Genomic DNA, 27,747 nt, shown 5'->3' on the forward strand with positions numbered 1-27,747 from the left:
CGTAGTGACCAAGGGAATGGTATAAGAAATATCCCAGTCCTGTTATTGTACAACTCGTAGTGACCAAGGGAATGGTATAAGAAATATCCCAGTCTTGTTATTGTACAACTCGTAGTGACCAAGGGAATGGTATAAGAAATATCCCAGTCCTGTTATTGTACAACTCGTAGTGACCAAGGGAATGGTATAAGAAATATCCCAGTCTTGTTATTGTACAACTCGTAGTGACCAAGGGAATGGTATAAGAAATATCCCAGTCTTGTTATTGTACAACTCGTAGTGACCAAGGGAATGGTATAAGAAATATCCCAGTCTTGTTATTGTACAACTCGTAGTGACCAAGGGAATGGTATAAGAAATATCCCAGTCCTGTTACTGTACAACTCGTAGTGACCAAGGGAATGGTATTAGAAATATCCCAGTCTTGTTATTGTACAACTCGTAGTGACCAAGGGAATGGTAAAAGAAATATCCCAGTCCTGTTATTGTACAACTCGTAGTGACCAAGGGAATGGTATTAGAAATATCCCAGTCTTGTTATTGTACAACTCGTAGTGACCAAGGCAGTGGTATAAGAAATATCCCAGACTTATTATTGTATAATAGGGTAGACATTTGAATTACACCTATATCATCGTATGGTCGTAAAAGGCGACTGAATTCGCGATTATGTGAGTTTTCTATTCTTCCTTAAATCCTCGTATTTGACAACTTTAGAATACTTCCATTTCTGATTTAAAATAATAATTTAAAATAAATATTAAATTACTTGGTATGGCGTGTAGGTTGCCATATGTGTTTCCGTAATATAGAGGAGAGTGCTCAACTTGATGCCAAAAGTGAGGCAATATTAGTTAGGACAAATAGAAATTACTGTATTTCATGTTTAGTCGCCTTTTGCGATTTTTTTAATTATATCGCTCTAATTGCGGAGTTTAGCAGACGACATCATTTTCGCATAAACTGATGACGTTACAATCATATTCATTCAGACAACCTGATTAAAATACAGACCCTTATAACTACTTTGTTCAATAGTGGATCTGACATCATTCCATTAGGGTCAAAATCGGATTACCTTTTCACCACCTGTACTGCAAATCAAATATATTTTCTACACCTTACTATATCAATTGAAGACGCCATTTCGTCTCAGTATAAATATACATTTAGCTTTGTTGGGCTCTTTTGACGAGATGACTACATACATGAAAAAAGTTCTGACAGCCTTTCCGACAAGATTCCGACAGGAGTATCACCAGAACAGGACCCCTTATGGGATTTTTCCAGATCATCTTATTGAAGTGATAAAAAAGGATTTTTATTCTAATCAGATTGCCCATCCGGGTATGCCATCTGAGATTAACGTTTGAGGAAAATCCATTGATGGGTCTGCTTTTTTTGAAATTTCAACTCTCTGTCTAGAAAACTAAAACTTACTGTTCATACTTATAAGTTCTGTAGGTTCTACTCGATAGTGTAGGACAAATAGAATCTTAAATGGGTCTGTCATGTGGACCAGAGGCTTTTCGAGGTTTTCTCTCATACTTTAATAAAACTTAATGAAAACATTTTTATGCAGAAACATTTCAAAAGCGCCGCCATCAAAATTAATGACATCTCCAACAATAGCCGCCACAAGTAATGATGACGTCACGTTATTGTCTAGCGTGTGTGAGTTATCTTTTTCCTAGCAATCGCGGGATAACCCTGTCAAGTATTGGAGGAAAAATTTAGCATCATAATTTAAAACCAGTATTCAGGTGAGATGGGATCCCTACCGGTGTTTACAGAAAACACACCCGGTGTACAGGGAAATAAATACATAGAATATTTTACAGTATATCAATATGCTTGCATTCCCAGTTCATTTACAATCCAATGTGTGCGTGTTAGCCAAACTCTCCCACATGCACTTTCGACCACAATCCCCCTTAACCATAGCATCGCTGCCATCACATTAATTGTATATTGGCATAACTGGCATATTTTTAACATGGACACTTTTTCGCTCTGTTATATTATCAATTTGTGATATTGATATGCATATCCTCGCACGTAAGATATAGCTCGACGACTGTTTTATTATCATTATTTGCTGTTAATATATACTAGCTTATATATTTTGAAGTTTTTCATTTTATTATTTTTTCTTTTTTTCTCTTTGATATTCACAAATTACTTTAGAAAGAAATATATCCTATCAAATTTATATTGATATCTTTATAATTAATTAATTAATATGTATTTTGAAATATTATAGAGCGCGCTTGGATACTTTTTATGTTAAAGGTCTGAAAAAAATGTACCATTGTTGAATGCCAATCTTAAAATTTGGCCCTAAATGACCCTGGCTGTCGAGGGTCGTTAAAGTAAAAAACAAACATTTACATGTATTTGATCGCTATCATAATTGGGTATGTGTTTGTGTTTGTAAGACTACTGTTTTGCGTACTAGAATTAAGTTACAAAGCGATTGTGTATAAACGATCAGACACTCTCTCATACCGCAATATCCGGAATGTTAGAGATAGGAATTGGTTTTACATCTGTGTAAGCTAAACCTTGAAACACATAAATACTAGCCAGGATAAGTCGGACCAAGTACACCAGTTCGGCAGGCATTTACAACACAATCTGGTGTATAGAGAATACAAACATTGGTACGCGCACGCAGGTATTCTCTAAGTAGAAGTTTGCAGCATCGTTCTATAAAATTTTCTAAATCTACAGTCAATCTACTTACAGTGAGTTTGACGAGCGATAGCCGCAGATAGAAGACGTATTATATAACCTATTTTATGGCAGAATTTTTTGAATATCAAGATTACTAAAAGGAAAATCTAATTTTAGCTTTTTTGTGACTAAGTGTGGTATTTGTGGTTATCATAAGATAGGACGATTCTAAGGCGATGTACACTTGGATTCTCTCTGACTTACATTTCTTATCCTACCCCAAGCAATGATGCTATCTCTCGCCGTATGATACGTCGACGCTGATTGGTTGACAGCCAGTGAGGAGTTTTCTCTCCCCCGGAAAACTTTTACGAAGATGTATGATGTACTACAAATCAAAACTCTGCGACACCTTTAATCATCCTGCGCTCGGATTTGCAGCCTTATCATTCTCCAGACCCTCGCCATATCAACGGCACTACTTCCACTTGTACGGAGTTTCGTAAAGTGCTTGGTAGCTGATTTCGGAATGGCTGATGGTCAAAGGCCAGACTTACCTGAAGGTTACCTTGGTCCACAAGGGGCCTTCAGTGACCTTGGTTTAAGTGTTTCGAGCCACTGTGACCCATGCATTACGGCAAGAGAAAATCATCTGGAAATTTCGTTTAAGTGCACCAAGGCGGTCAAGTTTACACACCAGTTGATCAACTGTGCCACTGAAAAGGAAAGCAATGAGTATGTATTTACCCATACCAAGGACAATACCGTCGTGTTCGTCATCCAAATACCGGAAATGGGTTATTACAAGCTCCAGCTTTTTGCCCTTCCTGTTTCCGATGAGAGTAAATCTCTTCCTAATGTCTTCAACTATCTGATCCACTGTACCCGGGCAATGCAACCAGTGTACCCGTACCCCAAACAGTACGCCCAGTGGAAAGAAGGATGCTTCCTAACGAAACCCTTGATCTTGCATAACGACGCTAAGCTAACAAATATTCAGTGGAATGTCCATGTCCCACACGCGAAAGGCGTAGCTGTCGTAGCCGATGGGGAATGGTTCCATTTTGAAAACCGCGGGGGTCCAGTTTGGGAGGCAACTTTTAGTTTGGACAATCTCAGGGGCAAGAACGCCAAAATCACCTTAAATGCCAACCTATCGGACGACGAAACGAAGTACTGCACGTTATTGGAATACAAACTATAGAATATCTAGCGGAAATACTAGAAACAATATATTACATCTTTATACTTTGGGCAATGGACGTTTAGAACAGTATGATAGTTTGATGAAGTGGACCTATGTGTGGGATCTACATATTGAAGGTCTGGGATAGTTTGAGGCAGTCTAGGAACTTATATGTATAGTATTTTTTAAAGTGTTGCTGGCTTTTGCTGGAAAACCGCGTATCATTAATGACAGAAAAAAGGACAAGAGAAGCCATAAATAATGGTAAGTATGACATAAATATAATTATATAAAATAAAGGAACATGGTTTCTGAATTGATTTTAACAACTTCCAGCGGCATGACATTATCATTAGATATAACTGTAACATTTATTAAAAGAAAAGACTTAAATGGCTCTTGTTTTTTGAACCTTTATCGTTGTATTGCTAAATAACCTCATAATATTATGAAGAGCTATTTTCTGTGATTTTTTGAGATGAGGCAAATTAATTTTGATTCTGTCACTTTTGATATATTTATTATCTCGTTAAAACTGCGGTCATATGAATATGCATCATGTCCTCGACACTGTTAAGTGATGTCGTTGCCAGGATTTACCTTGTTAATCAAGACCAAAATGTTTTAAAGAGATAGATTGTAAGTTTGTTTAGTCTCGATGTGAACGTAACGTTTCCTTATTTTAACATCATTAAAAAGCAATCCTAAGCGAGTCACACATTTATAAAGTCAAAATAAGTCAATGAACCTTAAATGCCTGAAATGCCAAATAGAATAGGTAAATCCATCGTTAAGCATTGTAGTTCTGTTTGTACCTAAACCGTTTAACATGTTCAGCTTAACGCAATCGGTAACGATTGAAAACACTAACGAATAACAATTAACAATCCATAGATAACCATAGAAAACCCTTTAACGATTAACGACCAACCAAGGGCAACTTAACATAGACCACCATGTATATTTGTAAACTTCTTTACCACCAAAACGTCTTTTACTAAGCTTGCTAACATTGTTACATTTATCCCAATTGCATGTCACATACTTCCCGTAGATATGATACTGTATATATTAATTAAACACAACATATTCCTGCATTTGAAACATATGGAGTGTCGAAATGAAACTAAATTGAAAATATCTTTATTTTCCCCAAGTCTGGAAAGTATTATTTTTACATAAATATAGCATTGATATAGTCAGTTGTACCGAAAACTTTAAAATCGTTGGAATGTTAGTCCTTGAAGTCCATAATTCACTTGAAATACTACAAACAAACTTTTTTCGCGCAAAATAAATTTCGCAATTTCTGTTTTAAATCTTTTTTTGCGGAGATAACCTTTCGCGGCTTTGAAAATGAATAAAAAATACCATTTGATTTATTTATGGAAGATACATGTATTAATTCACAGAGATGAACTTTTGCGAATTTCTCTCGCACGTACTGGTTTAAAGTATTACTTATCAGTCAAAACTAAGTGCATATATGTGTATGCTTCAACTATTTTATGCACACTTATTGGTTTTGTTGAAGGATGCTATAATATGTGTAATAAACAATTTAAATACTTTATAAATGAATCCCATAAGAATAAATGTCCGGTTGAATTCACCTCATTTCCATTCTATCAAACTTAATCATCACAAATAAATTGATCATTATATAAAAACACTATTGTTAGTGCGAAAGACACGAACATATCATATATGCAAAATGTACATGTTAAAAGCAACTTCTATGATTATTGATTAAAGATTCTGGTCAATATCATTGATATTTCGATAAGACATGACATTTTATGGCATATATATAACTAGAAATAACTAAGAGAGTACTGACCTTATTTTTCATCTGAAAGTCGGTCAAGGTCATTCGTGAAAAGTTAGTGAAACCATCTCGATTATATCAATAATGTGTCTCTAAATAAAAAACAATACTTCAAAATTGAAAATGTTAATCGTAAGTTGGATATAGATAGTTTTATTTTGGCGCTTTAAGAAAACCTTTTGGAAATCAGTTAATATAAGTTATCATTTTTATACAATAAATCGAAATACTGTTTTAAATTGCGGATCGGGAAGGTAGAAACAACACTCAAACACAAATTTTAGCCTGTCAACGTCTCATCCGACCAATAATCCTTGATTTCTGTGACGTCACCAGCGACCTTGGATGACATCATACCAAGTCATCGACCAATGCGGAATTCATTCCTAACATCATAATATTTGTCTGGAAAGCAGCAATTAATCTGACTTTGATGTTTTGTTTTTTCTGATAATCTGTCATATAAATTGCTAACTTTCTTCTCATGTGATTCGACAGGAATCTTTCTGTAATGTAAAAGAATGACGATATCACGCTGACACATGCATGTCAATAAGTGTTCGCGTTATATAGACCTAATAGTGCTAAATGTCTTATTAGTATTTGATCGTTATACGCCATTCCTTCGTAACGTAACATCTTCAAACGCCGTGACACGCCCAGAGTGCTGGTATAGTTTGGTAGCATGCGACGATGGAAACAACATTGTAACATTCCCCAGTTTCGATGTAAAATCAGAAATGCACAATGCATATGCACGTGCACTTTATTAGAATATGAATAAAACAGACTTAACTACCCATCTGGTAAATATAAATCGGGCTATTAGGTATGGTCATAGGCATTTGATATACTGTAGGAATGCATAAGATACTCGGTCATATATATATAGTTAGTTGCAAAAAAGAAAGAAAATATATTCTGGTATTCATATTCAAAATATACAATAAAAAAACTGTAAGGAACACATTTACTGTATACACGTTTTAAAGACCTTTTTAAAAAGAAAACCCTTTATAATGAATCATATAGTTGTCAAGTTTTCCTATGATAACGCCTTTACCTTTTAATAAATTGATCGAAGTTCGAATTCGAGATTGGACATGGGTTTGTGTAGAGCCATTTGTTTTGTTATTTATGTGTACTCGGGGTACTCTGGTTTCCTCCCATATTATGTTCTTTTAACACCTTAACTTTTTCATTTCTTCTCTATCTGAGAATATACCGTTTATCATGATAATTCACAGCTTCACATTATAAGTATGAATTTAACAGTGAGATAATGAGGGCATCCAACATTCTACCGAAAATTCGGGATCGATATTATTTAATGAAGCATGAATATTGAATTATACTATGTTAAAAACATTTGAACTTCATATATGCGTTTGTTTACATAGCATTCTTGCGTTCTATCAATTTTATCCGAAACTAAACATTCCTGAACTTCATGGGTAAAGCTTCAAAGTGATTCGATTAAGTCAGATAAGTTCTTCGTAGTGATTTCTGGAGGTAAACATTTTCTTAACGTTCTATATCCACATGGAAATAATTATCCTACTTATGTCATATGCAGATGTTTTGAGGCTATTTTCGGGTTTCCTTATCGATTACATAATTTGTTTGAGATAAATTTATCGGTTACTTTCACCTTGATCCGAGTAAGACGCGTGCGACTTATCAGGCGGGAACACGAGAATGTGATATGTTAAGTCAGCAATCAAGAGTTTGGGTTTATTTTCGTATTATATTTGATACAAATGTCGGCCTTAATAAGAAACAACATAGACGTCCGATGAACCAGACAAACACAAACTTTGTTTGTCCTGTAGGCATTTTATCGACTACACATCTCTGGTATGTTCAGTGGTGGCGGTGCATGCATACCAAAGTCATGAAAAAGTAGAACATGTACAGACCGCCAACTGCAAAAACACAACGCCGACAGGAAGTAGAGGGCTGTTGACACTGCATCAAATTGTGCGGAACATCAAATGTTTTTACGATAAGATGCGGTAATCTTATATTTCTCATCGATATATCTAGTTAAAATCTTGTAAACAAAATGACGCATACACATTTCACTTCTAAAATGAACTGCAGCGTTAAACAGCTTCAAGTCTTCGCCGTAGACATGTAAAAACATTCTGGCATATTCTTCCCGACTTCGGTACATTCCTCGTTACCATCATAATTGCTAATTTACGAACAGCTGTTTATTTTCAACTTTCTAGTTTGACGCAAAAAAAAATCTTGAAACTTTTAAATTGCATTGGGTGGCAGCAAGCAGGAGATAAACGGGTTCAGTTGCTGTTGATGAAGATTAACTACTGTTATCATTATTTACCATAGGCTTACATATTATAGTACCTTCCTGGTTTAGCTCATCTGCAGATTTCCTCCAGATAGTGGCATTGATTAATTGATTTACGTAACAATATGCATCATGAAAATAAAGCACATTGGACTTGAGGAATGATTATGGATTGTGTATAATTATTGCATAACAGTAATCCTAAACATATCCCCATACATTTCAAACACATAAAATCTGGTAAACAATTTGAATGTATAAGAGCATGCATGTTCGATGAATGAAAGCATAGGCTTTCCACTTGACCTCCGACATTATTTTTTCTAATCCCGTATTTCAAGACTTTAAAATAATCAACTAGATACATTGGTTGGCTTGTTGGTTTATTAGATAACCGGTCAGTGTCATTTAAGAAAAACCTCCTGTGTATGCCGCTTTGGTTTGATTTATAAGATTAACTTCATATTAACAGCCGGGGTCATTTAAGGACGGCCCCATACGTATGTAGTGTTTTGTTTGTGTTAAGTACGTGGTAGATGTTTTGGACGACTACAGTATATCCGTGTTGTGTAAGAGGATCCCATTCCTATGTTATTTTATAGTGTTTAGGACATAAGTGAGGTGGTGTCAAGGGAGACATTAGGAAGTAAACGACAACGCAATAGGGGCATCAGGTACATTTGTCTTCAGGTATATGATGTGCTGCGTGTGTATTATTGGAGACTGCAGTATACTAATATTCGTGTTAGGGCTATTTGTAGTAGAGGAACTTTTGTTCTTTTAATAGTGAAATATAAACCACAAACACGGAACAATCGTATTCCGTCCATATATATTACAGAGGTAATAACTCTCCCTTGTGAGTAGGTATCGATTGTTACGTCATTATTATGTGAGCGCAATCCACGTCGTTTTCTCCGAAAACAATGACATTACACTCGCAATCACATGACGTCACACAATCATACCCGCAAGGGCAGATAACTCTGAAATATGCAAATCCAGAAAACAAAAATAACTCAATAGTAAATTATTGACAGGCGGTGAGGCTGGGGGAGGGAGCTGGGCTTATTAATCCTTTGCCAAGTAAGTGATATAAACAGCTAGTATGGATCACTTGGTGTAATAAGGATGTTTTAATGTGAGGATTGACTTACTGATGATCACAGTATTGAAAGACAGATCATAAACCTCGGAAAAGTACAAAGAAATAAGTTTCCAGCTTATCACAGTCAGCTTGACAGCTGAGAAATAAAACTATTTGTAATGACATACAGCCTCATCGTCCAGATATATACTATCTACAGTAGTCCATCTATCGGGCAGCCAAGCCATAGGGGGGCTCCCGAGGAGAGAGACGCGGATCATCTCTCAGGGGGGTGCTATACGAGAAGTCTCTGTCAGATCCCGATAAAAGTCTGTCTACTCCCGGTATCTATCAACACGTTATGAAAGTTGACAGGAACATGGTGATAACTTGGCCATGGTTCAGGCTTAAGGGTGGGACTAAATAATTAAGTTATATATTGCGGAATTTCGCAGTTATTACTATTATAACCTGACACTTTCTTCGGAATGATTGGGATCATTTCTCCTATCCAGATTAACAGTTTGTTTACTTAATAATGTTAATACTGTATCGTGGCTTGTATTGGCGAGGATAATAATTTCGAATTTTCATCGAAATCGTAAAAAGTGACACATACATAAAAACGATAATAGACAAATTGTATATGCATGCGCTGTTGTATACCCAGCTCGCGAAATTCGTATTTGGATTTTGTTTTAACTTGAAATGAAAACCACGAAATGTTTGACCAACATACATAACCGGTTCATCTTATCTAGATATGTGGTTCCTTGATACCAAACACGGCATAAACTGACCAGATCATTAAGTATTTTCCCTGGATGTGATAGACAAATAAAAGTTCTGAGTCAGTGATCGGTAAAATGGGAAGTTTGATTTCAATTGATAATATTCCGTGACAGTTAACGGGAAAAGGGTGACTGTTGTGGGAAGGTTCTGTACTCCCAGAAAGGGGTATAACATCAATATTATATACTGTAAACAGACTTATATTAGCTAAGTCAAATCTTAGTGCAAATGAAAAAAAAAGTTGCTAATGAGGATATAAATAAGTGTCATTCGGCGATTCAAAACCGAAAAAACACTTTTACAATAAGCACTCTAAATGAATGAAATTAGCGCTCTACATTATTAAGCGCCTCAAAGACAACCCGAAAAGTGTTAAACAGTACCACTAAAGTAAGAGCGTTTGTAGTATTTATAATTGTTGCGTCTTACAGTACAGTCAACCCTGGCACAATAACCCTAAACTCTCCTTCATTGATCTCTCATTCCGCTACATCTTTCCGACATTCCACTGATTGATAATCTTTTTTCTCTCTCCTTAACCCCGACTAGTCTGACCCGTCACAGCAAGTGGATAAAATCGTATATATATATATACATGTTAAATAGGGGTGAGAGAATTACGATAAGAGGCTATGTTTGCGGAAACACGATATGATTGAGAAATGCATGTGTATAGCATGTTAGTGCGAGTAGCCTTCCTCAGCTGAATTCTACTGATAAATATCAGGGAGAATACATCGTGCTTCTGGAATTTGTCTCGTCTCGTCTTCATCTCGCCCTAATCATCAGGAAAATAAATAGGTACTGACGAATCCAAGCAAATATATCAACATGTCTAAATATAGGCATGGGAAATCACGCCGGGAGATCGAGTTCTCAGTTTCCACGTGCCCGGATAAAAATACCACGGGAACGCTAGATCATTTTCAAGTAACTCCAATCTTGTGTAGTCTTTATCTCATTTGTCAGGTTTTATGAAACACACTATAAATCATCCTGGTTCCGGCGAATATTCCAGTACACATTCTCCCGCCATTAAATGCACGTGTCACCGCCAATCACGCGCGTTACTTCCGCCTAACTAACCAGGAACTCGCGTGCACGAAACTTGGCAAACAAGCATTGTTGTAATTACCCATAATCTGACAGCGGTGCGATCTTTTTGTTTCGTTAATTGTTTTGTTAAACCTAAACACAATTGTTTTTATAGATAATACGAAACTTGGCACAACGGAAGTGGTTTTGTTTTTGTTGTATAGGAATGTATATAATACCTATAGCTAAAACAGAGGGTAAATATACACACTAACTCCATTATGTGTATATATTGGAATGAAGGCTCGGGTAATTTCTAGAGTATACAAATAGCCATTACTTTAAACCGGAAGAAATTCGGCCGAGAAATTATGGACGCCCATTTGACTGCGGTGCATTATATATAATGATTTGTTTGTTTGTTTGTTTGTTTGTTTGATTAATTAACGTCATATTAACAGATATGGTCATGTAAGGACGGTCTCCCATGTATGCTGTGTGTTGCGTGTATGTTGTGCGAGGTGCGTGTTTTGGGAGACTGCTGTATATTCATGTTGTGTCTTCTTGTATAGTGGAACTATTGGCCCTTTTATAGTGCTATATCACTGAAGCATGCCGCCGAAGACACCAAGCAACATATCCCACCCGGTCACATTATACTGACAACAAATATAATGATAGAATGATGTTGATCATACAAGTTACAATGAAATATACTCTTTCGATTTCTCTATTTTTCAAAAACAATTGTCAATACCATTATTTCTTAACGGAAAATCATTCAAGATTCATTGGTCTTAGAATATATATCATCTAATGGTAAATGTGTAATATATATACGAAGTATATGGAAATAATGATTTTAGCAAAAACAGAGTAAACAAAATGGAGGTCAATTCAGGATTGATTTTCGTTGTTACGGTGTATACGGTAGAATGAACGCAGTCGGCCGAAGACACCAAACGGCACACCTCACCCTGTCACATTATACTGTCATCGGGCAGAATCTAGAGTCTCAACTCCGGGTCAAACATGAGGCTGAGGTCAACGAAAATAAAATACCAAATTTAGTCGCCTTTTATGATCGTTCCATTTTATTTATTATTACTTTTTTGTATTTTTGTAGGTGGAGAGGGATGGGGAAGTAGATTATTTTGGTCTTGCACCAATAAGGAGACACGCGTGTTTGATCTCAAAACAAATACATGTAGTTTTAATGTTGTTTTTATTGATACTTAAAATATCAGCTGCGTTTATGTTATCTTTTAACGATGGAAATAGATTTGCTCTGAAATGTTGCACCTTAATATACAACACACAGTACGTGTAGACCGTCTTGTATAATTCTGTAATTATAACAGTATGATTTCCTCAATAATTTACACAAGTTCTTTAAATTGTTCTGTAGCCCACACTAAGTAACACCATCTGGATAGCAGTATTAAATATTTAAGATCTGAAAGAATTTATCAGCATTTGCTAGGCAAGGCTGTGCGAGGATTACGGTCTACATTAAATAGGCATCGTTCAGCACAAAAATGTCCGCTATATCGTCTGATGGGGATATTGATGCATTAACCTTTTTTATCAGCAGCTGTATGAGTTCCCTGTGTTTATAAATATTTAGACATAAACTCCTATTATCTAGTACGCACCCCTATTAAAACTAAGCTGTTCTTTGGTGTATGTATTTGTGTGTCTCGATTTAGAACATCTCATTATCCAAATAACGTCAAATTATTTAATAGCATGATCAACAGAAACTGTCTGATTCATCTAATATTAATTGATAAAAAGTGCACGTGGTGCATCTGCACTACAATGTCTACAATGTTATCATTTTGTAATGTGTACACATACTGTATCTAGTCCTATTGCATGATCGTAAAAGGCGACTAAATTTAGGTTCTTATCTTTTCTCTTCTTCCTAACTGACTTTATCTTTCCTAATGCCCCCCTTGGCACCGCCTCACTTTTGGCCTTGAGTTGAGCGTTCGCCCCTGTGAGGAAGGCTCTGGGTTCTGTCCCCTGGCCGAGACACACCAAAGTCTATAAAAGTGGTAGTTTCTGCTCCTGCTTAGCGTTCAGCATACAGGGAGTGGGACGACTGGTTCGCCCGTTGTCAGTATAATGTGACCGGGTGGGGTGTGTTGCTTGGTGTCTTCGGCGGCATGCTTCAGTGATATAGCACTATAAAAAGGGCAACAGTTCCACTATACAAGAAGACACAACACGAACATACCGCAGTCTCCCAGTACACTCACCTCGCACAACATACACGCAACACACCGCATACATGGGAGGCCGTCCTTACATGACCATAGCTGTTAATAGGACGTTAATAAATCAAACAAACAAACAAACAAACAAGTATCTAGTCCACATCAGAGGCCTCGGTGGCGTAGTAGAAAGGATGTCATAGTTTTCCTTCCGCCTTCACTTCAGATTGGTAATGGCTGAGTGGTTAATGAGTCTGGTATTACACCTACCATAACCATTGTACATGTGGGTCGAAGTGTCTTAGTGGTAAAAGTGTCCGATTTTACACCTACCACTTCCATTTTACATGTGGGTCGAAATGTCATAGTGGTTAAAGTTTCTGACATTACACCTATCATTATCATTTACATGTGAGCCGAAATATCTTAGTGGTTAAAGTGTCTGATATTACAATTACCATTTACATGTTGGTCGAAACATCTAAGTGGTTAAAGTATCTAGCATTACACCTACCATTATCATTTTACAAGTGGGTCGAAGTGTCTTAGCGGTTTACGTGTCTGATATTACACCTACGGTATTTATGATTTGCTGTGAATACCCTGTGTTGAAAAAAAAATGTCACAATGATGATGACATGTACATGCACTGTCACAATGTTTTCTACACAAAAGTATGCTTTCAAATTACAGTTGGGAAATTGGTTGCTTATTTTTAAAAATGCTTTCATTTTTTCTGTTGTAGGTTGCTCTGCTGGTCCACCGCTGGTGTTTTGTCGCAGTGTTGCTTTTTGTCATGAAAACAATCGAGATACCGTAGCTACGTAGTTTCGTAAAAATGAAGAGGATATTTTCGTAGAATTGAGAAATTAAGAAAAAAGATGTCTATCTTCAATGAAATACCATTCACTAATTTCATCGATCAAGCCAACAATTTGAAATCAATTTAGATATATTACTTTGACAATTAACATCTATGGTTTGTCTGGTTCAAACAGACGCTTGGTTACTTCATAATGAAGTCAAATACAGCAAGCGTGTGATTAAGCTTAAGCAAGACTGTTCATGTCGCTCAAGAAGGAAAACATTTTTCGAAACAACAGCAGCTGGTACAGGCATTACATAGCTGTAACTTGTCAATCTGTTTATGATATCCATGACTATGTTTCGTAGTCAAGCTGTCTGCTTCAATGTGATCACTACAAAGTTTTATTTTATTTTATTTGTATTTTGTTTTAAAATTTTCATTCATAGATTATTCTTTTTGTTCTATTTGCATTGCTCATTATTGTTAGAATAATAAATTTTATAGAAAAAAAATCTTATGGTTTATGTGTTTTAAATCAACGCTCATATTATTGAATACAATTTTATTAACTGGATCCAATCAGAGTTTAATTACGAAATATGCAAGTTTTAGATTTTTCTGCTTTACTTCCAATTAATAGCCTATAAATGAAATTAATGAAAATGGCTGTTTCACCTCCTATTACCAGCTAGCCCTGCATGAAGGGCATTACAAATTAAAGATTGTAATTTCAGCCACATTGTATGATCGTAAAAAATATGTAATTTCAAAGTCAAAGATGGAGCACACTTGGAAACAATTCTCCACTGGACGATACAGAATAACACTCGGTTACGATCCCACGATGACAGCAGGAACAACTCCAAATTAAACATGATTACGACGAAACTATCACAAATCCATGATGACAAGACGAAAAGAAAGACGATGATAATCACATGTAAACATACGACATCGGAACCGAAAGCATATGTTGAATAGTAGTAGATTATTAATTCAGGGTGATCAGTGTTTGGGATATTACTCTTCTTTTCTATGGGTTGACGATCGTTGCGTTATCCTCGGCAGATTGACTGATTCTGACAGTCACTGGGCATTGATCTAGAGCATAACATCTAGCGAAAAGCATAGCCTTGTTACCCGTGACACTTTCACCTTTCTTTCTCAAAATATATTTCAGTTTAATACACGACTATCGCCATAATGCCTCAAGAGCTGCCGGCATGTCCTGTTTACTAGCAATGGTTACGATGTTTTGACAGAAACCGGATGTAAGTCTTACACCTTCAGCCTCGTTTTGACTTAGCTACTGCGGCTATTTTTACGAGCAGCAGCGATTGTGAAACTGGCCTATTGGCTTTATCTTTCTTACGTATATGTGGACTAGACACCTTTGACCTTTTTTTCGAGGTCATCCCTGTTAGGAAGTCGGATTGTTTCATCTACTGACCAAGACACATCATAGAAAACCAGAGTCATAGTTTCTATTCCTGCTTAACCTTCAGCAACATACTGAGACGACTGGTTTGAAGGGGTGAGGTGTGGTATTTGGTGTCTTTTGCAACATGATTCAGTTTGATAGTACTATAAAATATCAAAATTTCAATAGTGCCGCCATTACAAAGAGACACAAAACTATATCATTGTCCCCTATCGAAACATGCAGACACTTCAATCACACAACTGAAATAACACATAAGCATAAGCATTAACAAGAATCAATAGTTAAAGTTACTTAAAGGTGTGTCATAGAAGTGAAGGAAAGCCAAAATACCCAAAGACAAATCATTGACCTTTAACACAAGCATCGAAATGAATAATCAGCTGAACACTGTCAACTGTTCTAATGGGGCTGAGGTAGGTGTGTGCAAGGCGGCGAGTTCAACACCAAGATGTACTAACCGTTGATACGCTTCCTCCTTAGAATGACCCTAGCTAGCTGTCAAAGAGACATAAAACAAATGCATACTAAACCAATCATGGTTTTAGATTAATACTGGACTGGAAAAGTCAAAGTGACGATGATTTAAATTCCATTGGATTTGATTAGCAGTGTCTGTAAATAGTACGCATTGATGGTGTTTAATCAAAAATACAATGATAAAAGACAGATTTATATACGAACTGAAATTTTATTTGAGGAGAGATAAGAGACAAAGGATAAGATAATTATTTTCTGGCCTAACATGAAACGGTTTATAGATGGAATTAATTTTGTAACTTTCGCCAATGGCACGGCAAGAATTGCATAATTCCTCGAACGCCTGGCTTTTATCTATCTCGTAGACCAAGGTAGGCCTTGTTAACGTTTGCATTGATGAGTTTTTAATGACATATTTTCTGGTTCTGAAATGTGAATCTTGAACTGGTGTGAAATGTTTTCCTACAAGGCACGTGTTGAAAACAAACAAAAAAGCATATCGAGTGTTTTTTGTTAAGTTATTCTTTCATTAGTTAGAGTGCGATGGACTTAATAGGGTACATTGAAAATTAAAAACTTTGAACAGTGGCAGACGATGGAAAAACACTGAAAAGTTATGGTTTTGAAGAAGAAAAAATGTTTGTGATGAATGCTTAACCTAAGATTACGGCATAAACTTCATTCCTTGTATTTTAATTGCTTTTCTTTACGGATTGCCGGTTGGCTATCCGATTTTTTTAAACCAGATGTCAAGTACGGGCTATCCATCGAAACAATTACTAAATTAAAAAAAATGCGGGGCTATTCGTTATAATCTATTTCTTCGTAGACGCGTAGCAGAGACTATGAAGAAAGAACTTCCGTCCTTTCTCTAAAACAATATTGAAACTTATGTTTAAGAAGTAATGCTTTTTATGCAATTGCAATTATTGTATGGAATGTATTCCTTGACTGCAGATTGTCCGCGTGATGCCTCTTTGTGATAGTCCATTCCCTATATACATTGGTCTGCGTACGATTCGTGTTGTGTCTCTATTACTATTTATACTGATATCTCACTAAGGTAGGCAACATAAGACACCGAGCATATTATTCTGTAAAAATTCGGGAAAATCATATTATTGAATTGTTCTTTTTCTTATTGAAAAGTTCTAAAAGTTAACGTTTCTACGTTGTATCTACATTATAACTATGCCGCGACCTGCAATAAAAGCAAAACATCGCCCTTAACCTTATTGAAAACGAGTCGGACTGATATTAGCTCTATCTTAATGACTCTGGACGCAAACGTCTCTAAACGTATAAACACACTGCAACAATCCTAGGGGCTATGGAGAAAAACGTCCGTATCTACATAGAAATGTATACATTTCCTTGTCAGCTAGCAGCATTCACTACGGTGATAGAAAATCTAAATTTAGATGGACCGGGTTTCTTTAATCTTACATAAGAACTTTATCAACACTTAAACGCAATTATTTCCCCATTTCTGAAAGCGTGAACCAGCAGGTGGCGCTGTAAACAGACCCTTCCAAACCTCTGTCGAAAGCAATGACTTTCCTGCATCATAATGTCTATTACAGGTTTCTATATCGACACCGATATAATCATGACCAAGGACAACACACGTTATATTATAGCTTACAATTTTTGTCTATAATCATTACTATTAAAACATGGCCGTGATGTCATCTATTGTTATAGATTAAAGTATAGTTGAGACAAAGTCGACTATTATCACATATTACTGTGGAATAGTTACCTTTTTCCTGTGGAATAGTTTGTGAACTAATCCACGGTAAAAGGTAACTATTCCACAGACAGGTTTAAATGGAATCCCATGAGACAACAGCTTAATTTTCAGTCGAAAAGAAATTACAGATGCTTGAAGTGTTGTTTCCTTTATTTCCACTTTTCTTTTTTTCATATCTTTTATCCAAATCACTTTATATTCTGAATGGCATCTATTGGATGTATTTACATCCCAACGCTTTCCATGAAGGTAATAATTCCCCGAGATGCTTTTATAAAAATATACACATATTCGTGTGTCACATGATTCCAATTTTCTGTGTACATGTAGTATAATGATAAGAAATCTTGGTGAAAATCTTTTTTTTCAAATCTTCATATGCTCTCTGTGCTGCATTATACCAGTTTTTGGACCAAATCACTTAAACTTTATATCCAAAAATCATTGTTACTGTGTTCAAAACTGCATGTAGAGCTACATATGTATGGTCCTCTATGATGAACAGTGAAAAATAAACTGAGTAAATGTTTCGGTGTGGGTTCTATATAGTATCGTTGTATAGATCTCTCAAAAAGTTCATGCAAATCATGAGGCATGCCCACTTACTGAGATATTGAATAGATCTCAAGGTCTTAATAGATAGTAAGGGGTTTACCTGGAGCTGTCGAATAGTTAAACAATACTCAGTGTAATAGTGGAGAGTACCAGTGACATTTGGTGCCATGTTTTAAGTATGAGAAACACCTCAAATTGTGGAATGGTCAAGATAATGAATAGTTCTCGGCCCTTACGGGCCTTGAACAATTCATTATCTTGACTATTCCACAGTTTTCGGTGTTTCTCCCATACATATCTATAATGGTATTTAGTTTTGTAGAACTGTACCTGCTGCGCCCACTCAACAATTGATATCAAAAGGCGACTAAATTTGGAATCTTACTATACTTATTCTCAAGTCTTCCGCAACAGCGCCAACTTCCTTTGTGGAAGACTCTGTGGTCTGAATTTTGCCCGAGACACCCCAAAGTCTAGAAAAAATACTGCTTCTGTTCAAACAAAACTCGGCATTGAGCGTCAATATCCAGTGACTATTAGAAGGAATGTGTCAGGGCGTTGAATCCTTGCAATTCCACTTAATGTCTTTGGTGACATGATTCAGTGAGATAGCACTATTATGGCAAAGGGACACAACACAAATATGCATTTATATTTGTTTATATATATATATTGTCTTTAAAAACTTATTAGTTCATCGGCTTAAGGCCAATGCAGAATGATGATAGAACCACAGAATACAATATAATGTGTCCGGACAAAATAACAAATCGAAACGTCAATGGATAATTTGACGAAACATTAAGAGAGACAAATACTTCACCTATTTTCCCACTGTAATACTGTTAACATACTTATGTTAGCGGTAGTTTTATTTTCGCGCTTTATGCACTTTGAAGCGCTGATTCTTGTACATCGCTATATTTTGTTAAAGGCATACTTGCGGTATTGAATATCCGAATCGAGCTAATTCATCATAATTTACAGTTTATCTCATTTGCGGAAAAATTGTCTATGCTGGAACAAAAACTTGTACAGTTATCCCGACACCTCTTTTAGGGCAAACTATAATACTGACAAAGTTAATTTAAACATACTTATTATGCAAAACAGTTGTGGTGATATTCATAGTGAAATTTTGGTGAAAGATTGGGCTCGACACGAAAATACCCTATAGCCTCATACTGGAATTGTTGACGTAAAACGAGAATCTAGTGTGAGAAAGACCGGAATATTTTTCACTTGCATTGTACTCGTAAAGTTCGCAAAAATTGGGATTTAATGCAAAACACATTTCTGTACTCTCTGTTTTGGTCAAATTCAAGTTTTGATAAGGATATTTAAAGCATACGGCACAAGACCGTTTAGACCCCTAATAGATTGTATTTAAAGCATAGAATATCATGAAAATACCTGTGCAAAATATGCTATTTAAAATGTTTAAATCGTTAATTAAAGACACAAGAATGACATCATCTTTTTACGAAATACGTTGAAAAAATGTGTATTGCCGAAACCAAAGCATAATTTGTAAATTGAGAACATTTTCAGCGAAAAAATAGGAAAGAGGAAATTATAATTCATATGGTAGGCCTATTTAATGACTCCCCTAGAACGGAAGCCATGGATTGTATCCTAGTGCGCATGTCCCAGCTATGTACGGTTTAACCTCATCAGAACTGACAGAGAGCTTAGTGCCTACACGTGCATTCATTTTTAAACTTTTGTAAATTTGCAGATGGAGCCAGAAGATGTTTTCTTTACAGACGAGTAAATTAACATTTATTCAGGATATTATGCTCTCAAATACCATGTTCACTGTTCTCCTTTTGGATTGGTTATCGTTTATTTGACAAGACAAGTCTGTTTCTTGACCTATGCAGTGCGCGCATTTATGAAGATTTTCGTACAATGCAATTTCATAGAAGCTAGATAAACATCTTAATTTTTTCATATACATGTCTGATGCTAAAATATTTATTTTAATGAAGTTCATTGCAAAATGCATGAATCTCAGTGACATTATCATACCATGGAAAACAGTACATATTTAGGATTGTATGGCTTTACTCACATACATTATGTTACACTATTAGGTTAATGAATTATGAAAAAATGCATATTTTCTGTTGTGTCTACGCGTACCATACTATCTCCTGTTGCATTGTAACAGTTCCAGACATTAAGGACGAACTTGCCAGTGTGACGATGTGATGTCAGTGATGGATGAGTCTGTTTTGGAGACTGCAGTCTATTTGCATTTTCCTTCTGTAATAGTCGAAACCGTGTCCATATTATAGTGCTATATCACTGGAACAAACAACACACCACACAATATCACAACCAACATACTGGCAGCAGACAATTCAGTTGTCTTATGTCCTTAATGTTGAACGTCAAGCCTTAGACTGGCCACCAGTCTCTAGAACATTGAAGAAAAAAATAATTACTCAATTTGGCTGATTATTTTTGTCTTAAACTAAGGGGACATAACCTAGTAAAGAACTCTGCTGAGACAGTCTTATAAACACGAATGGTCTGGTCGCCAGTCTAGTCAAGCCTCTCTCGATCAGCGGAAAGACTCAGGTTGAGATATTTCTGTCCATTTGACAGACTCATATAAAATTCTATTAATCATTATTGGGGTTTTATAATAAAGATTTTCTTTAAGACATATAAAATGGATCATTTTCTACTAGAATAAACGTATGTAAAATATGTTAATACATATACGCTATTGATTTCCAAAGTACATGTATTCACTAGATCTGCAAATGAGGAACACATATGCATATCCGTGTTGCACATGTATGGCTAACAAACCAGCTGCCATTGCAATATGTACTACAGAAACAACATGGAAAGTCTAAAACTAGACTAAAGACTAGTCATTTAAAGACTTGTCAGCTTCATCAGATGGAGAAAAGCTGGAGTATCCGCAAAAAATCCCAGACCAGTGGTCAATATCTGGCACTCAACATTTCCTTTTGGGATTCGAACTAGCGACCCAGATCATTTGGTCACCTCGGCCCCTAAAACATAGACCATACTCAACAATTAAATGAAAACCATATGATATTTAACAGTGCGGTAATGTAGGTTAACATGCTTAAGGGATGCCTAATACTAATTATTTTAACAATATTTGTGTCTTGTTTTAAATGACGACGTTAAAGCTTAACATATGTGGTTAGAGTTTGGAAATATTCCAATCGAAATTCCCTGCAGTTTTGCACCTACACAAGCAGGTAGAGGTTGGAGATGTTCGGTGAACATGTGTTTTAGGGATAAAAATACCCTAATTGTTTGTATACATCACAATGATGTCTCCTTACATACGATCATGCGTTGTAGCGACACCTGTCGGCCCGCGTACCAATTGATGGGATGTCATGGCGCGCAATGATCGACTGGCGCCATGCTGGTGTAGTTTATTTGTCTATCAATTATTATTCCGGATACCAACATATATATAACGCGATAAAACTGTGGTCTAGAACATAGAAAGAAGAGGTGATTCCGAAATGAGGAATTGCTGCTGTAAATTCTCTTTTCTCTATGATTATAACGAAGGTTTAAGATTGCATGGTTAGTAGCCAATGATGAACGTCTCACTATATCTTCTTGTGACACACCTCTAGACTCCCCCTCCGGGTCGAAAGTTCAAATTTCGATTGATAGTAATCGTAGGTCGATTATATTTCTTCGGATACCTTAGATAACTAAATGTTGACAGGGCATAAAACAAAACAAAAGCAGACAATTGTTTCAGGAGGAACTTAAAAAACATAAATTTCTAAGATAATGTAATTTTGTGATTTGATAAGTCGTTTTATTCGCACGATATGCTGAAAAATATAAAGATAAATTCTCTGAGTGCAACTGATTCTCTGCGGAAGTTGTAAGTAATTAATGTGTGTATCAGCTTTGACGGAAATTGTACAACAATTACAAACACGCAGCCTAGAGCTGGTTGTTGATCACCAAATATCCATTTGTAACAGGAAAGTTATTTGTGAATATTAGACCTGTTTTTGCATATGCAGATTACAGCCGTCCTTAGCTTGTGATGAAGTCAGCATATCTACAAATGCATTCCAACAGGTGCATATCGAAGGATGTACGAACATGTGTAATGGACATGTACTACATAACACTTGTATAGTGAAGCATCACCCTCTGCAAGACGTTTTCTTCGAACCTTTATACCTTAATAGACATAGCAATAGACATCAAGCGCAGTAAAGACGCGCTGACATTTATACCATGACCCCATTAATAACACGGAAATCTCACCTGTTGGCATTCAAACTTTGTATTTGTGCGCTCACAGTTGTTGGCGAGGCATCATTTTTTGTGTTCTATCTACTACGGTAATGAATGTTATTTACAATCTTCATTCCCCTCCTCACGGGATACTTATAGTAATGGTGTCCTTCCTCACACTTCTGAAGATGTAGCAAGACTTACGGAAGATTCAAGATGGCGTCGGTATTGTTTTGATCACGGTTCAACCTCGCTATGGAAAAACGTCGGTTAATGACCTTTACAACATACTAAATATAGATTTCCAATTGTTCGCTAACTTTAATAGCAAACTCTCCATTTAAGCACCATACTATAACATTTGTATTTCAGATGTTTATAATAAGAATGTAAAGGCATGATTTAAAGGAATGTATTAAGCTGATGGATACGTCGAGTTGCTTCAATAAGAATTAAAGATAGCGGTGCCAGTAGTGACTTCATTACGACGTTTGTGGTAAAATGTTTCTTTTTTTCCATAAACAGTAATAATATATAATATCTAACGACATTTTTAAAATCTACAACGCTTAGTCGTTAACGCACGATAGTAGTGTGACATTAGCAGAAACAACTTAGCTTTAGCAACAACAGCATGGTATTAGTGGCTGAAATAAAAATAAGTAGTTGAAGTTACATGTAAATCAAAACGTCAGTCTCTAGATACAAAGAATGACGTCGATAACGTACGATTTACCTATTAGTCTCATCTTCCGTTGATGGTGACGCCATATTTTACGTGCATTTTGTGATGTCACACTCATCGGAAGGTCGGACTAATCGACGGTAAATTGTACTTGACCCACGCCGTTTTGGTATTTCGAAACCCCCGTATACGGCATTAGCATTACAATATGGCGACACGTCTAAGAATAAAACATACTGCAAATCAACTTTTTGTGCAATTTACTTTCGCAAATTTCAAAAGTTTATTTCCGCGAATTAACATTTAATCTTTAAGGGGTATAATATCATTTTCCATGAATGTACTAGAGATTAGATCATAAATTTTAGTTTTAAAAGGATACGAAGTCGTTTTATAATTTCAAGTTTAAGTTACACTGTAAGTGACGTAGCTACAGGCATTCGTCGAGATCGGTATCTGATAAAATGAAAGCCGTACCCGACATCGCCACAACAACGTAATACTACTCTAACAAGGATAAGATCATTAAAACAAATCTAATCAAAACAGAAGTTTTATCAACATCATTTTAGAATTAATATCTTATTTAACATTTATAATGATAGGGATTGTAATTCAAATGTTAAATTCGCGAATTTGTATTGAAATCGAAATCGCAAAATTTAGTAGCCACGAAAAAAGTGGTTTACAGTCAGCAGAAAAAAACAATATAATACCGATAGTAATATGAATTATATGGCTATAGCGCTAGCAATAAGAATTATCGTACTTTGGGCTGCATTACTTTAGTTATATAGTCGCTATAAGCTTCCGTAAACCAGACATTATAGATGATAACATTACAGAGGTTTTTTATGTTGTGGTAAGAGGGGCATTGTACAGACAAGTAGATCTGTTATATCTCTCTTTGAGCATACGTCAACAGAAGCGCCAAGTAGACTTGTACATTATATACAACCCTGTGAGCAAATGCCTACACTGGTACTAGTGAACTTATTGTCAAATGTGTTATTCGGTCTTTGTATATGGCAGAGTCATCTCCCTTGTGGGTATGTATCCCATTATGACGTCATTGTTTGTGACGAAACTTACGTAATTTCCTCTGAAAGGTATGGCGTTTCGCACGCAAACATGTTACATCATAAGCAATTATTTCCCGTAACGGCAGATAATTACATTTAAATGCAAAGACGGAATACCTTGTGAGTGTTTAACATTGTCAACATAGTCTGGAAAAAAAGTTTACAATTTTAAAATAGTTTATGAAATATTTTAGGATTGAATTGAATAGATTTGATATTATGAAACTGTTTATGGTGATAGTATACACTCAAATATTTGCATGTAATCCGATTATTGATCGGCTCTTTTCACTTAGAAATAAATACGCTGCCGTATCAACCAGTCAAATACGATATTATAAAAGTCGACGTCATTTTGAACGTTATGGTCTGATAAACTATTTTTGCCAATGAAAACGCTTGTTACAAGTAAAATTAAATTATAAAGAGATATACATTTGATTTTATAAATCATTGGTGCTTATAACGCTTCCAAATGTATGTACTCATTATGGTGTCCCCATTGCAGGATTGGTAAATGTGACTAAATTTGGGATCTTATCTTTGTTGCTCTTCATTACTTGCATTCTTCTTCTGAACGTCTCCCTTGACACCGCCTTACTTTTTACTAAAAAAACAATGTGGGGAAAACATAAAGCAAGAGGTACGACTGTTTTGCTTGTAGTCAGTAAATTGTGACTTGCTTGTGTTCTGTGTGTCTGATAGAAAGAACTATTAAAACAATAAAACTCCTCTATTACGAAGAGAGGTAACTAGAATACAAGACAATACAAACATAGATATGTCCATAGTATCTATTCACCGAAGGCCCATTGATTTCAATTCATAGTTTACATTTAAATATGACATCCGATCCGAAATATTCCAGTAAGCATTTTCTATTTAGGAAAAACTGGTACTCAGTAAGTTAGTAGATCTGACATTCATTTGAGGTTTTTTTAACAAATTCTCATCTCTAGCAATCACTTCGTCCAGCAGTTTATGGAATACCTAGTCCGCTAAACCTACCTATATTATAAGTTTTTTTTATTTACTTTTTTATATAGGTAGGTTTAGCGGACTCGATTCTACCTTGCTGAACCTTTTGTATGTCACATAATTAAAAGATTGAATTGGATTATTCTTACAACAATCTAAAAACATACACTGCAACACCAATGTAAGCTTTTGGAATTACCGGCATCCTACTTGGCTGACATTATACTAGTACAAGGTAACCTTGTCCTCACGACAAGGGAGTTAATCTCCTAATCACACATGATTAGGACTCTGTGATGTTTATAAAGTCCTCAGAAGATTTACGATTGTTTTTGCGTGGAATACGATGTGCACAGTCGGCGTCGAGTGTGGCATCTGCTTTGTCTAGAAGATTTTTTGTTCAAATCCCGAGACGTCTTTAGGAGTATTCTTTGTCTGTAGTATGTCCATCAACCTGACTAGAAACATCAGCCGCCCGACAGGTGTAGGACTGCTAAAGTAGATAAAACTCTGGTATTATGCAACCTACATGTACATATGCATCACATAAATAAACCTTTCTTAGCAGAGGGATGTTAGCAGCCGGTAACTTTTCGTTTAATCAAATGAAATATTTGCAACGACATACAGTACAAGGAATGAGTAGTATTCAGTCTGTCCTTATTCATAGTCAGATAAGATTTGCTTTGTGTTACAAAGTTTGTATGATGAGTAAAATAACAGTAAAACGAAATAATATTTAGTATAAGATGTTATATCAACCGTATATTATTTCCTTTTTTAGTGTTTAAAACGTCGAATATACCTTAATACAGAATAGAATCATGACATATTTATATATGTTATGAAATTTCTAAATTTCTAGATATGTCGTCACCTAATTGGTACTTACGAGGGAGCAGCATTTGTAATTTAATAACCAGTAAACATGTCAGAATATTTCATTTTCAGATGTTTAATAAAAAATTATTTGGGCTACAGGCAACATGCCTATATACGTCCTCTCCCGACAAATACAATCATCTAAACATTCTTTGTTAATTATTATGTTTCTTTTCAATGTTTTTATTTACTGTTTTTATTTCATTAATGCATATTTGGTTAGGATTGTATATGACATAGTTGGAACACTGTTCATTAAACATGTTTTCTTCGATTTAACATATTGTTGTTCTACCGAAGTTTTTTTTCTCGACATGTTTAAACACGCCATATTCGTTTCACTACTACCAAATAACATGGAGACTATTCGGACATACGACAGTGTCCAAAGGCGAACTAGCATGTACTTAATATAACGTATTGCATTCATTAATGGCCATCCTTAAATGATCTTAGTTGTGAAATAGAACATTATCTTATTCACCCCTTATGACACAATAGGACTCTTCCAAATCAAAATCTTGACCAGTCCATTATGAAATTTCAGGATTAAACGATCTAAGCCTAATTACCAACCATCTAATAATTGATGTTCAGATAATGACGGCCAGTGGGACCTGTTAAACACCAGTTGGCAACAACATCATATAAGATAGTGACAATAGTTAAAAATACGTCTTGTCCCAAACTGATAACTATATGTATCAAGACAATGTAGATAATATATATTTACATACAGTAGTACATGTCTACAAATTGTAACATTTAGATGATGAATTTACGCATCTGCTTCATATTTTGTTGCGTTCAAGTGTACTAGCTCTTCACATGTGATAATTCCACTTTCGTCGAAGGACTAACAGATGACATGATCATAATGTATGATGATTTACTGTATAGTTGTACTTTTATAAACAGTATGCATATGGTTTCCTGAAATGTGTTTGTTTGTTTGTTTGTTTGCTTAGATTAGCGTCCTATTAACAGCAGTGTGCAGTGTGTGGTGTTTGTCTTGGGAGACTGTGGTATATACTTGTTGTGTCTTCTTGTAAGGTTTTCTGAAAAAGGGAAAAGTCGTGTTAAGATGCCGATAAAACATAGAATGAAATGATACAGTATTAATTTATTTTCGTTGATTTTATTGTACCACTTTAACATTAGCCATCGCTTGAAATAATGCCTTACAAAGTTCCCCATGGCATGATTTATTACACTATTACGAAGTCAAAATATTAGAATAGCTAAATATCTAAATATAATCATGCTTATTTAGTTTAACATGAATAGCTGTCTTCTTTTAGAAATCATGATGGAGTAAAATGGGTCTATGACTTTAATGGTAATTGTCCAAAGACTCAATAAATGTCGTTTTCTAACCTTTTCTTTGACTTGAGATGGTTGAGATATTTATAAAATGTTAAAACTTACATATAAATATAGAAAAAAACAACACATTTTTAAAAGTTTACTTTGCACTACGGTTTTATACTTTCAACCTACACATCTTTCATGTTCAGCTTTAAGTAACATCGCTCTCAGCAAGTGGCTGGCTGATAAAAACAAGGCATGGTTTACACCGAATCTAAAACCAAAAAAAAATGTTACGAAAACCAAAACACCATACTGTTTTAATGGAACACTTGTTGTATATTCATATCGGTACGAGTCTTTGGAAAACAA

General features: G+C 35.6%; 1 protein-coding gene across 1 annotated transcript; it reads left to right on the plus strand.

Annotated features, from left to right (window-relative positions):
• Positions 1-3,070: 3,070 nt before the first annotated feature.
• Positions 3,071-14,440, plus strand: LOC138335244 (kyphoscoliosis peptidase-like). The gene is made up of 2 exons (XM_069284233.1): positions 3,071-4,126; positions 13,883-14,440. The coding sequence occupies exon 1, from the start codon at positions 3,206-3,208 to the stop codon at positions 3,878-3,880; it is 675 nt and encodes a 224-aa protein (XP_069140334.1). The 5' UTR covers positions 3,071-3,205; the 3' UTR covers positions 3,881-4,126; positions 13,883-14,440.
• Positions 14,441-27,747: the final 13,307 nt, after the last annotated feature.

This window comes from Argopecten irradians, chromosome 11 (genome assembly GCF_041381155.1).
Source record: "Argopecten irradians isolate NY chromosome 11, Ai_NY, whole genome shotgun sequence".
Lineage (NCBI taxonomy): Eukaryota > Metazoa > Mollusca > Bivalvia > Pectinida > Pectinidae > Argopecten > Argopecten irradians.